The sequence below is a fragment of the Candoia aspera genome, chromosome 8, assembly GCF_035149785.1.
Source record: "Candoia aspera isolate rCanAsp1 chromosome 8, rCanAsp1.hap2, whole genome shotgun sequence".
In the NCBI taxonomy this organism is placed as follows: domain Eukaryota; kingdom Metazoa; phylum Chordata; class Lepidosauria; order Squamata; family Boidae; genus Candoia; species Candoia aspera.
Genome location: NC_086160.1, coordinates 37,496,484 through 37,511,157, shown reverse-complemented (window position 1 = coordinate 37,511,157; position 14,674 = coordinate 37,496,484). Strand labels below are relative to the sequence as shown.

At 44.2% G+C, this 14,674-nt stretch overlaps 2 protein-coding genes across 4 annotated transcripts in view; one reads left to right on the top strand and one right to left on the bottom strand.

The window, feature by feature from the left end:
• LRBA (LPS responsive beige-like anchor protein) overlaps positions 1-14,674 on the bottom strand; it is a 409,112-nt gene that overhangs the window by 161,382 nt on the left and 233,056 nt on the right. For all 3 annotated transcript variants that reach the window (XM_063310174.1, XM_063310176.1, XM_063310175.1), the window contains exon 39: positions 14,066-14,202. In XM_063310174.1, the coding sequence (XP_063166244.1) occupies positions 14,066-14,202 (137 nt within the window). The remainder of the gene's footprint in view (positions 1-14,065; positions 14,203-14,674) is intronic.
• MAB21L2 (mab-21 like 2) lies at positions 8,968-11,036 on the top strand. The gene has a single exon (XM_063310019.1). It carries the CDS (start codon positions 9,579-9,581, stop codon positions 10,656-10,658), a length of 1,080 nt encoding a protein of 359 aa, XP_063166089.1. The 5' UTR covers positions 8,968-9,578; the 3' UTR covers positions 10,659-11,036.

Sequence of the window (14,674 nt, the reverse complement as noted above, 5' to 3'; positions counted from 1 at the left end):
TCATATAGCTGTAGTAATCTACTTTGCAATGCAGAAAGCAAGAGAGTATTTGATTCAAAAAATATTCAGAAAAACGACCTTGGTTTTCTTTGCTGTTCTAAATTAATAGTCACCATTATGATCTAGAATATAAAAAGGGAATAGAACCTTTGTTCACAGACTCTGTTCAAGACTTTCAACATATTAGTGGTCAATGTAAGGTCCAGGTATGAGCCATTTCCCTGCAACCCAAGTGAATCCTGACAGCATTTTGAGGAGTTTCTATAAGTTCCCAAGGATGCCAGAAGGACTAACTGCATATATCCGGGTGCCCTGTATGTGCAGATTCCACTCTGCTCTTCCCAGTTGTCACTACAGCATCTCAGGAGGCACTGTTGTCACATTCTCCAAACCTAGAAGTATATCCAATGTCATGCTAATCAAGCCACTTAGTAGAGTCAGATATCTTCCTGCCTGGGCTCTTCTACACACATATATATGTAATATACATATACATTAAAAATGTATACATTTTGACTGAGCAAAGCTTAAGCAATAATAGCTAATAATCTGCCCAATAATTGAATTTATCTGGGCAAATTAAAAAGCAATTTTAAACTGTAAAAACATTAACAAGAGTAAGTACAATAAAATACATTAATAATTAATGTGAAAGAATATAACGGAAATTCATGAAAGCAACTAGCCCAGGACACAGCCACTTAAAATCTACTTTTTACTGTTGGAGAAGGGGATTGTCTTAGCCTCATACTGAAAAGAGATCAACACAGATGCCAGATATGCATCTGTGTGGAGGGGATTCTACAAGCAGATCCCGTGATAGAAAGAAGATATTCCCCCTTGTATCCAATTGTCCCTGAAGAGGAAAGGAGGAAGGCAGGCAACAAATGTCACAAAAGCCTGCTCTACTTTGACTCTCCCACCCCCACCCCACCAGACCATTACCACCAATTGTCTTCTGAGAGAGATCTCTCAAGACAAAGAGAAGGCAGGCAACAACTACAACAAGTAGCCTGCTCAACAGGACTTTTCCCATCCTGCATTACCATTAACTGTTCTCCAGGAAGGATCATAGAATTTGAAATTCCATGTTATTAAAGTAATATTTTGTATTAAAATCATTATTTTTATTTTTATTTATTATCATTTATACTGCTTTTAATCTGAGCAGGAGGGAGCACCTAGCCTACCTTGCCTAGACTCAAAAGCCATGAAGGATTAGGCTTGGTAAATACTTGGATGGGAGACGTCCAGAGAACACAAAGGTTTTAGCTAGACTGCAAAGTTAAAAAAAAATCCAGAAAAAGGCAATGGCAAACCACTTTGATATCGCTGCCAAGAAAACAGACCACATACCAAAATCCACTCCAAAGAATTTTGCTGCACCCAGCCCATCCCTCCTTAACTCAAACCCGTATTTTCCCAGGATTATGTGACTACAGTCCAAAGCATCCTTAAGGATTTGAATTCAAAGCACTACACATCCTTGCTTTTAGCCTATCACTCTTAGGCTGCTTTGGGAGGTATGTCACCTAATAAGTAACTGTAGTAAAGAAAGAAAGAAAGAAAGAAAGAAAGAAAGAAAGTTTTTTGGCCAGAGTCCTCAAAGTAAGGTCTTCAAGGATAATCAAAGTGCCTCAGCAGGTACATATGAGAGGTACATCCCTGATATACTTTGACCCTGACGTTCAGACCTTTAAAGATATCTTAATTTGGCCTGGCAAAGGACTATCAGCTCTTGAAGCTGTATTAAAGAGAATATCTCAAGACAACTGATTGAGTATGTGAAAAAAGAGGCTATGTTGGAGTACAAGGAAGGAAAAACAATAACAAAAAAGATCTAACACTGCTGGGTCCAACAGAGATTACTGTATCAAGCTCAAAGAAGTAAAAGCTAGTATTTTAAATTATGAATTATAGAGAAGACTGAAGTGTTTTGGACAATCAAGTTACATTACTATACAACTGCTTTTTAGGCTGAATTACGCCAATTGTTCCTTCCAACTATGATGTAAGAGAAACAATATAACTTACAGTATATAATATTCCATTTGAAGAAACCCAGGGGCACAAATAAAGTAAAACTTTTTTTTAATGGTCAATTTCAGTGAAGGAGATTAAGCACATACCTTTTCCACTGAAGTATAATAAGTTCCATTTTAGGTGGCTTGTGCTCTCCTCCCAAATTCTACAGAACACTTAAATAAATGTATTAAATTGCAAACAAAATGATGCATTTCAGTGCATGTCAATGCATAGTAAATACAATAGAAGATTTAATTGAGTAACTAAAAAAACCACAGATCTAAAGTGATGATTAATTATGCATCTGGTAGCATGTCACATCCTTTGTGTGTGCCTATCAGATAGTGAAGAGAAAAGGCATGGACAGTGTCCAGTCCCAGCAAGCAAATCATTTGGAAACAGTCATAGCTATAGATCAAAAGATTTTTCACTCTATCTGCAGTAGATTTAAACTCACCCAACCTAACCTTTTGCTGCAGACAAAACCAGTTAGAAAGGAAAAAAGGCTCCTTAGAATCCATAGATAATAAAAGAAGATTTGGAGTGCAGGGCAGGGGGTGAGAGACACAGAAAAGAAACAGTCAGACATAACCACTAAATACATAGCCCAAGACAGCTGTTTTACATCCTGGTTTCAGATACTGAAGACAGAAAAGTTTCTACCAATCCTTTACTCTCCAAAAGTAAACTGCACATACAACTTCTGTATTTTATTTGTGTGAACAGGTACTTTTCTTTCATCTCATTGTTAAAACAATACATTTTTAAAAGATACATAATTATTTATAACATTCTTGAAATAACTTGTAGTTCCTAATAAATGCTATTCACCTGGCCATACCAAATTAAAAGATAAAATTATAGTATTTAAGAGAAGCAACATGCAAAATTAACATTGTGTATTGGCATTACTGATCTATGGTTTGGAGGCTATGATTATTTCATTTTCAACTCTGAGTAACTTGTCTCATTTAGCATCACCAAAGAGATTTGTGTTCCTTTAGCACTGAAAATATGCAAATGTTGCCTGTTTCAAATGTTATCATCCCTTCATTAACTAATTCTATTATTTATTTTGAAAATATTAACATTATAACTTGGGGAGTTTTACTTTACTGAACGTTAAGACTAACATAGTGTCTTGTTCAAGTGTAATAAAAAATTTATATCAGTTCAGAGACATTCCATTTCAATTAGCAGTCTCAAGGTTTGATTTAATCAAAGGCTTGTCATAAATACAACTCTCTACAGCTCTGTCTGTTTGTCTATTTGTATAGCAGAATAGAGTAATCCAAACAACAGTCAGAGTGATCTGTGGAACAAGGTTCTTCACAGAGAATATTGCTAGAAAATACAGGAATGAAGCCATGAGAAACATACTAAAAATATACCCCCAATATTTAAATGTATCAACTTAAGTTATCCTTCACAAGTCACAGCTACTTTTTGTACTATGTCAAATATACTGTACATATTACTGAAGTCAAGAGATAACGTGAGAAAATCCATGAAGCCCATAACCATGCAAAAATCAGACTAACAGGCAATCCCTTGGCTCAAAAGGTAGTATAATAAACAGTAATTAAATAACAATAAGGAGGTAATACCAAATACCATATTTATTTCAAATTAACTGATTAGCAGAATGAGCATAATCATGACTACGGCAGCAATCTGATATGCCCTTAGTAGTACACATGTACAGAAATACGTAATCCCATTATCTCTATAATTATGCACCATATGTGAATAAACTAGAATAATAAAAATCAGTCTATTCTGGAAATATTACAAATGCAATGAAAGTTACTTCTTGCAGGCTTTTAAAAAAACTGAAGTTAACTTGCTCAAATTGCTAACTGTGGTAATTATTCAGCTAATTAATCTTACAATTGTTTAAAACGAAACAATTCTATTCCAAGCCTATGGAACGTATTCAAGTAAAATATTTGGGTCTCCATGTTCATTAAAAAGCTAGAATTGATATGAACTTGTACATCAAGTGGTCCCTAGTCAGATGCAAACTGCCTTTCTACGGAAGTTGTACGGACTAATTTCGGTACGGCTTGCTTCCAAGTATAGTGCTTAAGCTCACAGTCATTAATGTAATATTGTATGAACAGTTATGTGAATTATATTAATACAGTGTTAGCCACAAGCATCATAAAAGTTTTACCCCAAACACCTGAATGCTGCTATCAGGGAAAGACAATATTCAGTAGGAGAAAACAAAACAACCCTGCAGGGAAATGAAAGAAGGGAAACCTTCCCATAAATGTAGCATTATAAATCCCTGGGCAGTCATGTTAATTACCGTGCCATCTACATTTCACCTTTTTGTGTATGTGCAGAGAGTGCTCTTCTTTTTTTTTTTAAGCTCTCATTCATAATTAAATAAAAAGGGTCTTTTTCCAAGTACAAAGGAAATACACACATAAGAGCAATTAATAAGCAGAGCCCTCAGTCCAGGAGAATAAGGCAAAACCAAGATCCATCCACGAATGGAAACAGGGTTAATAGTCGCAATTCCTCCAGACTTGTGTACTTGACCCATTCATTTAGTCTGGCTGTTGGGAAACACAACATGCAATCCAGAATCATTTCTTTTCCAACTCATACTCTCCCTGCAGTTCAAGCTCCATCAGCAGAGTAGGAATGTATGAAAATGACAGGCAAAAGCCCCTCGTTCTTTTCCCAGGCTGTTCTTCTATAAATGGAAGCACAGAGAATGTTTAAGCAAGAGGTTAAAAGATCTCCCAGAAAACTGAAGAGGGAGTAACAATTAAGCTAACTGTCTGGAAGATACATGCTCTGTTTCATTTTAATCTTCTGTAAGCCAACGATACTTCTTAGTTAGAGCGCAATAAATACTTCTTTTATACCTGCACAGCTCAGAAAGAACATCACCCAGAAAGACTATCACATAATTCCTGACTGAAGAGGATATTCTGCCATCTCTTCAAAGGGAGAACACGAATTGTCCATGGTCCAAAGTGGGTTCCCTTCCTTTTTCCTTAAGGCAAAAGTTGCTTAGAAGCAGCCTCCAGAAATAGAGAGCTGGCTTGGTGCATGCACAGGAGAAGGAAGCACGTTAAAATCCAAAGCCAACTGGAGCTGACTGGTCATGCATCTCTTCTATTCCCACTCCAGTTGGGCAACAAGAAGATCCCCTCCTTCCCATTTCCTTTAGGACAATCAGCCCTGTGCACGAGGCTTCTCTGCACAGGCAGAGAAAGCGCCCCTCCCGGCTCCTCGGCCCTTCTCTCTGCCCGCCCGCGAGGCTCTCCAGCGGTTCCTTCCGGCCAGTTCAGCGCCAAGGACGAGACCTACCCATCCTTAGCCTGCCTTCAAGGGGCGGGGGAGGGTCTCTGGGAAAAGCTCGGAGAGGCGAGGAAAGGGCAAAGGCACACCCGCCCTGCTGAAGAGCCGGCCCGCGTGCTAAACCAACCCAACCCGCACTTTCCCCGTCAAATAAAATGGCCCGCAGCCTCCCTAATGAATTCGTCAGGGCTCTCGGATCGCGCTCTCCCCCGCCTCATTAACTCAAGTCTGATGAGACGGATTATAACGGGAGGAAATACAGATCAATCGGCTGAAGCCTTCAAGTGGCTTTTAACTTGGAGAGCCTTCCCACCCAGACAACGCGCGCACACCCGCACCCGCGCCGGCACGCCGCCTCCTTCGCCTACAATCCAGCGGCAGCTTCAGCTCCCCGAGGGCGGCCAAGTGGCTGAAGATCCCAACAAGCAGCTGCTGACGGACGTGTCGATTCCCAGGCGGCGAGGGCGAGCAGGCCGGCTCTTTGGCAGCCTTTCGTTGGGGTCTTCAGCGGCCCCCTCCCCAGCCTCCGCTTGCAACCCTCCACACTCAATCTCCCCCTTCTCCGAAAGAAATTCAGGACCCGGGCTCTGAAAGCCGCCAGGCTACAGCCGCAGTAGGCGAGGACCAGCTTCCTGGCTCGCTCCCCCTCTTTTCCGCAGGCATTATTTGCTCGAAAGTGTTTAAGTTTATTGCTCAAATGATGTTTCTAATTAGCGCTCCGGACCATAAATCCGAAGCGGCTTTTGTTTTCACTCTGATTTATTATTTACAAGAGCATCGACCCCAGACGGGGCGGCGGGGAGAGAGAAACCGGGAAGCCTCAAACCGGGAGGAGAACAGCAAGGATCCACTCTAGGCCCTCGAAAAGAAAGGCGGCTGGCGCCGAGCTAGAGCTGACAGCCCGCGCCTTCCCCTTGGCAGGAGCCCCGGTGGTTTCGGCAAGACCGGCCCTTCCAGGGCAATGGCCTCGGGGACGCAGCCTCCGGGAAGGCGAGATGGGGGCTCTCGGCAGCAGGCGCTACCAACTGAGACGCGGCTGGACTGGAGCTCTCTCGGGCGTCGAGGCGAGGGCGCAGGGCCAGGAAGGAAGGAAGGACCGCTTGGCTCCCGAAATCCGATGCCGGGTTGGTCGCGGTTGCTTCCCTGGCGCTCTCCGAGTAGGATCGCATTCTAAGGCGCTTTCTAGCCTGCGCCACAAGACCCACGGGGAAGACGTCGGAGCAGCTGTTTGCCTCCCGCCTTCTCCCCGGCCCCCTCCCAGTTCCGCGGATTTCTACTTCTCGCCAGATAAGACCCTAAACTACACTTTGCAACCTGGCTTCCTCGATCGGCGAAGATAGATAGTTATGAACGTACTGTAAAACTTTGAGGGAAAAGAGACGAGCAGCTCTGCTAAAGCCACTAGGCCCGGCTCCTTGGCAGACTGCAGCGGGACAGGGCAAACCTACAGACGCTGCCCCGCAACAGCTACCGACGGCTTCTAGTGGTTATGGCCTCCCGCAAGCCCTTTCGTCCCAGCCCCAAGTCCGGTTTTCGGTTCGGGCTGGACAGTTCTCCGCCAGCCAGCCCCGCAGCCATCCCCAGAAGGGGAAGAAGCCCGCTCTTCACGCCAAAGAGAGCTTGAGAGGCAGCCGGCCGGGTTCCAGAGCAGCGGACTGAAGGAAGAGGGGTGGATGGGTTGGGAGCAACTGGTGCGCTGCCTCGCCGGCGGGGCGCTTTCCAAGTAAGACCTGGTCCCCTGGAGCACAGACAAGGCCCCGACCCCCACCCAGCCCTTGGGTCCTGTTCGGTTCCGACACCCGATGGAAAGGGATGGATGAAGGAGAAGGTTTACGGGAGAGGCAAGACTTGGCCTCACTTCTCCTTCAGGTTATAGCTATTTCACAACCCTGGGAACAGAGGATGGCTTTTTTCCAAGGACCTCGGATAGAACAAAGGCTTGCAGCAACGCGCCTGGAGATTATTGGCGTTGCTGTTTGCTGAGATCCGAAAATCCCGTTGTTTTCAATTGAAATACAATTGCGAGCACATGTATCCCGCATGTCACTTATTTAGCGCCCAACTAGAAAATAAGATATATTTTGTTAACACGTAAGCCCCTTGATACTGGAGAATCCCTCAAAATATTAAAGAACTCTGTAAGTATCTACCAGAATGCGGGGAGCGGGGGTGGTAGAGATGAATGAACCTTTTTCTCAAAAAAAAAAAAAGAAAAAAAGCCGATGCTTTCACTTAATTCTCCCTTTCTCTAAAACGGCTTACAGTTCATTTCCGATTAAGCATAAACCCTTTTGCATGGAAGTCCCAGCTGACCCGCTTACACCCCCCAGCTAAGAACAAATATTTGTGTTAGCCCTTCAGGAGGAAAAAACGAATAAATCTCGATACCGAGATGTGGTAATTGTTAAACATATGCTTCTGAAATCACTGGTTGGCGTCTAGCAGGACTTCCACATGTAACTCCAAATAATATAATGTGCCAGTCTCCAAACATGAAGCCTTTTTCAAAGAGATAGGGTATTAAACCACATCTGCGTGCCTATTGATGATTCATTTCGCAACAGTGTACTAGCCGTATTGCACGGTATCTTTAATTTTAAGCCAAACTCTATTTCAGGTTGGATAATCAATTGTTCTAATTTGTTTCTATAATTGTTTCACTTTTACAAATGCTGGGGCTGCTGAGCAGCAATAGATTTAGAGAGGAACTGTAACGGTCCTGCCGTAAAAGAACTATACCTCTGTGTTTGTCCATACGTGTGAGAGCCATGCCTTCCCTTACCCTCATAAGATACTTCTCTTGTATCTTTTCCTTCCCTGTGCTGTTCAGTACTTTACTAATCTGTCTTGCTATCCATGGTAAGATAGAAACCTTTCACCCTAAGTCCGGGCCGCAAGCCGCTGAATTGCACCTTGAACATCTCAGGAGGACGGGTGGAGATCTTGCACTACTACTCACGGCTATGTCTACAACTTTTCCTAATTTCGCTCCCCCTCCACCAACCCCCGGTGCCGAAGGACCGAGGAGCTTTCTTTCCTGGCTTTCAACTAACTGGGGAAATGGGGTAGGGCGGGGTGAGGTTCGTGCTCGTTCCCACAGACGTGCATAAAATCAATGCATGTGCCTTAAGCATCTCTCCAGTCTCTCTCTTTCCCTCCCTCCTTCCCCAGCATCTGCAATCGTGGCGGGCCCCGCATCGACCGTGGAGGAGGCTCGGCCCAGCGATTGGCTGGCCCTCTGACAGCTCTGGCGGCGATTGTAGGATTCCCGAGCCACGCCTCCCTTCAGCAGGGCCCTGGGACCATTCATAAACTAAACGACCCTCTCCGCAAAGCCAGAGACCTCCAGACGTCCGCGCCGGGAGAGGACGCGAGGCGCAGGAAAGTAACAAGAGCGGCTGCATCCAGTTCCAAAAGTGGGAGGGGGAAGGAAACGGAAAGCGGCGGTGGGGGGGGGTGGGGGGAGAGAAATCCTGGAAAGCGGAAAACTGCATCCATACGCACACGCACACTCCTTCCTGCTGCTCCAAGACAATATATTCGGGACAAAGGGGAAGATTTACCTGTAACCAATTTTTTAACAAAGGGAAGTCCCAAGGGTCGTGGACCGGGAGGCCTGGGGCTGGACTTGAGAACTTTGACAAGAAGCAGGCCAGGGATCAGCGGCGGAAAGGTTGCCTTCCGGCGGGTTCTTCAGCCGAGGCCTCCAGAAGAAAAGCAACGCGAGAGAAAAGCGGCGGCGAGGCTCGCGTACCTCCTGGCGGTGCCACGGCCTGAACTAGGCGAGAGGAAGGAAAGAGCGCGGCTACCTCGGCTTCCCCCCTGGTCCGCGCCGTCCACTTCGAACTTGGCCGCTGATCGCTCACTTTTGCTGCGGAAAGTCAAATTCTGCAAGGGGGGAGAAGGAAAGAGTTTTCAATGAAGAACTGAAGCCCCTTCGAAATTGGGCAGGCCGAGAATCGGGCGCAGCTCCGATGTAAAGGAAGTGCTAAACTTTGGCGACGGAGTAAGGGGACTGCGCTGCACGCTCCGCTCCGCTCGGTGGCAGCGGCGCGGGTTTCCCACGGGACCTCCTCCTCCCCGTCGCCTTCCTCCTCGTCCTCCTCGGCGGTGGCAGCGACCGGGCGAAGCGGGCTTGGCTTCTGCCCGCGCGCACGGAGACGGCGGCTGCGGCGTTGGATCCGTCAACGTACTGCGAGACCCCGGTGTACAGCCCGGACGTGTGCCCCAACATGATCGCCGCGCAAGCCAAGCTAGTGTACCAGCTGAATAAGTATTACACGGAGCGGTGCCAGGCCCGCAAGGCGGCCATCGCCAAAACCATCCGTGAGGTGTGCAAGGTAGTTTCCGACGTGCTGAAGGAGGTGGAAGTGCAGGAGCCGCGATTCATCAGCTCGCTGAGCGAGATCGACGCGCGCTACGAGGGACTGGAGGTCATCTCGCCCACCGAGTTCGAGGTGGTGCTGTACCTCAACCAGATGGGCGTCTTCAATTTCGTGGACGACGGCTCGCTGCCAGGCTGCGCCGTCCTCAAGCTGAGCGACGGCCGCAAGCGCAGCATGTCGCTGTGGGTGGAGTTCATCACCGCCTCGGGCTACCTGTCGGCGCGCAAGATTCGCTCGCGTTTCCAGACGCTGGTGGCGCAGGCCGTGGACAAATGCAGCTACCGCGACGTGGTCAAGATGATCGCCGACACCAGCGAGGTCAAGCTCCGCATCCGCGAGCGCTACGTGGTGCAGATCACGCCCGCCTTCAAGTGCACCGGCATCTGGCCGCGCAGCGCGGCCCAGTGGCCGCTGCCCCACATCCCCTGGCCGGGGCCCAACCGCGTGGCGGAGGTCAAGGCCGAGGGCTTCAACCTGCTCTCCAAGGAATGCTACTCGCTGACCGGCAAGCAGAGCTCGGCCGAGAGCGACGCCTGGGTGCTGCAGTTCGGCGAGGCCGAGAACCGCCTGCTGCTGGGCGGCTGCCGCAACAAGTGCCTCTCGGTCCTCAAGACGCTGCGCGACCGGCACCTCGAGCTGCCCGGCCAGCCGCTCAACAACTACCATATGAAGACGCTGCTGCTCTACGAGTGCGAGAAGCACCCGCGGGAGACCGACTGGGACGAGGCCTGCCTGGGCGACCGCCTCAACGGCATCCTCCTGCAGCTCATCTCCTGCCTGCAGTGCCGCCGCTGCCCGCACTACTTCCTGCCCAACCTCGACCTCTTTCAGGGCAAACCCCACTCGGCCCTGGAGAGCGCCGCCAAGCAGACCTGGCGCCTGGCCCGGGAGATCCTCACCAACCCCAAGAGCCTCGACAAGCTATAGGGCGCCTAGGGCTCCCTTGACGACTCTGGAACCCAATGACTGAGGACTCAGGCAGCGGCGCGCCTCCTGCTCTCCCCTTTTCCCAAAATGACCTTAAAAAGAAAAGACGCTCCCAGCAGCGACGGGACTTGGCGGCAGCCGAGCGAAACCCGAGGTACATTTCTTCCACGTCCCCGCCCTGAATACTCAGTGTGTGTACCCCCTCCCTTCTCTTCGTCGCTCTCGCGCGCGCTCTCTCTCTCTCTCTCGTTTGCCTGAATGTTGTCACCAAGTGAAAAACAACATTATTTAACTAGATGTACGATTTTCTTTCTTTAAAAAAGTAAGGAAAGAAAACAAAATAAATTAAAAAAAAAAATAAAAGCCCAAAAGAGAAAAGACAGAAAAAAAGAAGAGAAAAAAGAGGCACCACTATAAAAGTTTACTGGTGTTAAATGTATTCCAGTGCCAAGGACAGACTATATGCACTTCCTTCCCTTCCCACCATTTCCTTAAACTTAACTTGTTGAAAACAGTAAAAAAAAATCATAAAAAATAAAAAAAATGGTTTTAACTTTCCATTGCCTTTGTGTCTTTATTCTAAATATTAGGCAATTAAGATGCAATTGTATCAGAAAGAAAGAATTACACTTTTTAAACAGAAAATAGAAAGGAAGAGCAGAATGGCAACTAAGATTTTCCACTTACAAATTTTAACAACGTATTTTTAATGTTTCTAGTTGATACCAAACAGATTATGCAAATAAGGAAGTCTTTCTGTTGTAAAAGAACAACTCTGGAACCTTACATAGTTAATTTTTTTCCCAGGCAGCCATTAGGTTAGTTTTTGAATTGTAGAGTTGATATAACTTCCCTTTCTTTGCAATAGCTTTGCAATCTCCTTCTCTCTTTCTTAATTTGCCTATCCTTCTGCCCTTTCTTAAATATAGATAATATTATTAAGTTCAATTTTACATGGATTTCAAGGCTGTGTGGATTTACTCCTAAATGTATAATTTCTAGGAATTTTTCTTTCCTGCAAACGTGGAGTTTTGCCAACTTTATACACATGCAGGCTGAGAAGGCACTTGAACAAGATTTAGGAACAAATGGGAACCATTTTTGTTCCGATCATTCCCCAGGCCAACTGACATTGATTTCCATATTAAAATGATCTGCATTCAGAAAGGATTTTTCAAATGTTTTAAAGAAGATTTCTCCCTTCTGAAGGAGTAAGACTTGAGGGTTTCAGGTTTTGTACAAACATATTTTGATGTTCATCTAGTCTTTAGTAGCCCTTTGCTACTGGATTTTTTTAAGTTCATCCTGATCCTATGCAAACTTATCACTGACATCAATGTGACTTGCTCCTAGGTAAGTGTGGAGAGAACTGCAGCCTTACAAGATAGGAAATTTTTGTTGACCCCTCGACCCACTCCCTTACTTTTATTATTTAGACAAATTGTCACAGAAAGTTTGTGTTTCTCTTTATACTTTGGAAGGATTGATTTATCTTTTACATATAAAAAGTATGCCCAAAATAGTCTAAACTGAAAATGACAAATTATTGCCTTAGTTTTGGTGTACTAACAGAGCTCTAGAACATTAAATACATTTCCTAATTTTACGTGAATATGCTTATTTGCGCAGTATTAACTTCGGGGCAAAAAACAAAGCAAAGCAAAGCAAAAACAATTAGTATGGCTTTATATTGGAAATGGATCGAATTTGAGAATGGTCTATAATGAACTGAGGTTTCACACACACCACTCCACTAGCCCAGAATAAAGACTATGCTCTAGAATTCCAGAATCTTGTTATGAACAGGCTTTCAGTAAGAATATAAACTTTGATGTTATCAGTAACAACAATATGCCCAGCTGTTTTAGTTCAAAAATCCTGTCACAAGGTTTTCCCTCCAAGAGTTTAGAAAAATACACAGAAAAATTAAATTTATCAAACTGGGGAAACCCTATTAATTAGACAGGCATTGAAGCAAGTGCAGGATTGGTACTGAAAGAGGGGGTGTGGCTACTCAGGTTCTAGTTATCCACAGCATATGGAAAGGGGAGGGAGGAAAGAAAAAGAAAGGACATGGGAAAATGCCAGGCTTGTAAGGAAACAATGTTGTTTTACTGCATGACTTCATAACCCAAACAACAAAAGATTTAGAAAGTTTCCACAAAGGGAAATCAACAGCTTGGAGCTTATCCTACCACCCCTAGCCCAAACATTTCCCAATTTCCATATAAATTAATACAGTTGACTACTCTTCTATGTTCTGTAACTACCATCAGTTTAAGATGCCTGGCTCACATTTGTTTTTAAACTAGAATTGTACACTGGTTTTAAATTAGGAAAGGAAGTATTTCAAAACAGCAGGGAAATAGATATAGTTTACTCTAAAATAATGTATGCTGAAGTTTCTAACACTGTAATGAGGTAAATGTAAACTAAGTGTTCTGCCTCTTTATTGATGGCTGCATATTTACTTTTAGAATAAATTAGCACTCAAATAAACTGCAGTTAAATGGAAGCTCTTATATGCACATTACTATAAGCTTGAAAAGTTTATAAGCTTCAAATAACTTTATAATTTTAATTTCGCTACTACTATGCTACATGAAAGAGTTTTTTTAAAAAGGGTTAAAACTTGTTCTCTATTAAGTAATAAGTTTTCATAAGTGATACTATTCATATTGTAAAAATATTCATTCATAGAGAACAATAAAACGGCAGGGATAGCGTAAGCGTCAGCTGCTTATATTAATGTAATCTCTACAGATCGTGGAGTTTTGCATTCCATTTTCCCCAAAGAAGCAATGCATTTCAGGAATTCTTATTGTAAAAAATAGAAATTATTAGAATAATTTATGTAATAAAGCACATTTTTAAAAGACTGCACAATCAGTAACACTTTCTAGTATTATGAAAACCACGGTGAACCTTTTAAATAAATAATTTTACATTTATAAACAGAGATGATCTTTTGTGAAGAAATGGAATGGAATTTACTTTCGTATTTGGAGACTACATTATATTTAACAAAAGCTTAAACAGTACCAAGCAGCACAAATACATATCGCCAAGAATCATGCTTTCAGAGCAGATAGAGTGTTATTTAATATGGTACAAGGTATACAAAGCCAAAACACAGAAACCAATGGGCAGTACTGCTAATTTAAGATATTTTACCCATTCTCAAGCAGTTGTATTTAAGGCATCTCCCTGGAGGGCTCTGCCCTGAGGTAATTAACAGAGGTTCTTAGAGGTAGTATGCTTCATACTTAAATAGATTCACAAGTATGAGAGCTCCACTTCGGCTAAATCAGAGACTGAAAAACACAGCCAATGGGCATAAGAGAAGGAAATATTACTTATTATTTGTCTTTCAAAGGGAGGGAGGGAGAAGGTCAGTGATCTCTTACCTTGGGATCAATTTTCTTAAAACTGGTCTCTTCTTCATCTACCTCAAAATACAATTCAGAGGTGGTGATAGACAGAGTGCCTTTCACTACTACACAGGGGGCCACGAGCTGAGCTGGTGTAGACAGACTAACAGGACCTACCAAAAGAAAAGAAAAGTGCACACAGTCCAACACTTAGTTTCCCATAATCTAACAGCAAGTACAAAATTTGACTAAGTATAAATGCATGTTACTTCTTTTATTCTATTAATCTAGCCCACCCTCTACAAAACAAGCTGCCTTCAACAAAGGACATTTTTATATACACTCCAAGTACACATGCAATGCATTTGTTGCACTGCTGGGTTGCCAAAGATTTGAACAAGTACAGCTGCAAGCAATGGAAATGATTATGTATGCCCATCTAGGTGGCTGTTAGATCATCTCATTTTCTACTCCTGGAAACTTTGAAATGCTTCAGAACCAAATGCCTCATGTTCCAAACAATAAAGCAAAGAAGGAAGCAAAGAAGCAAGCAAGCAAGCAAGCAAGCAAGCAAGCAAGCAAGCAAGCAAGCAAGCAAGCAAGCAAGCAAGCAAGCAAGCAAGCAAGCAAGGAAGGAAGGAAGGA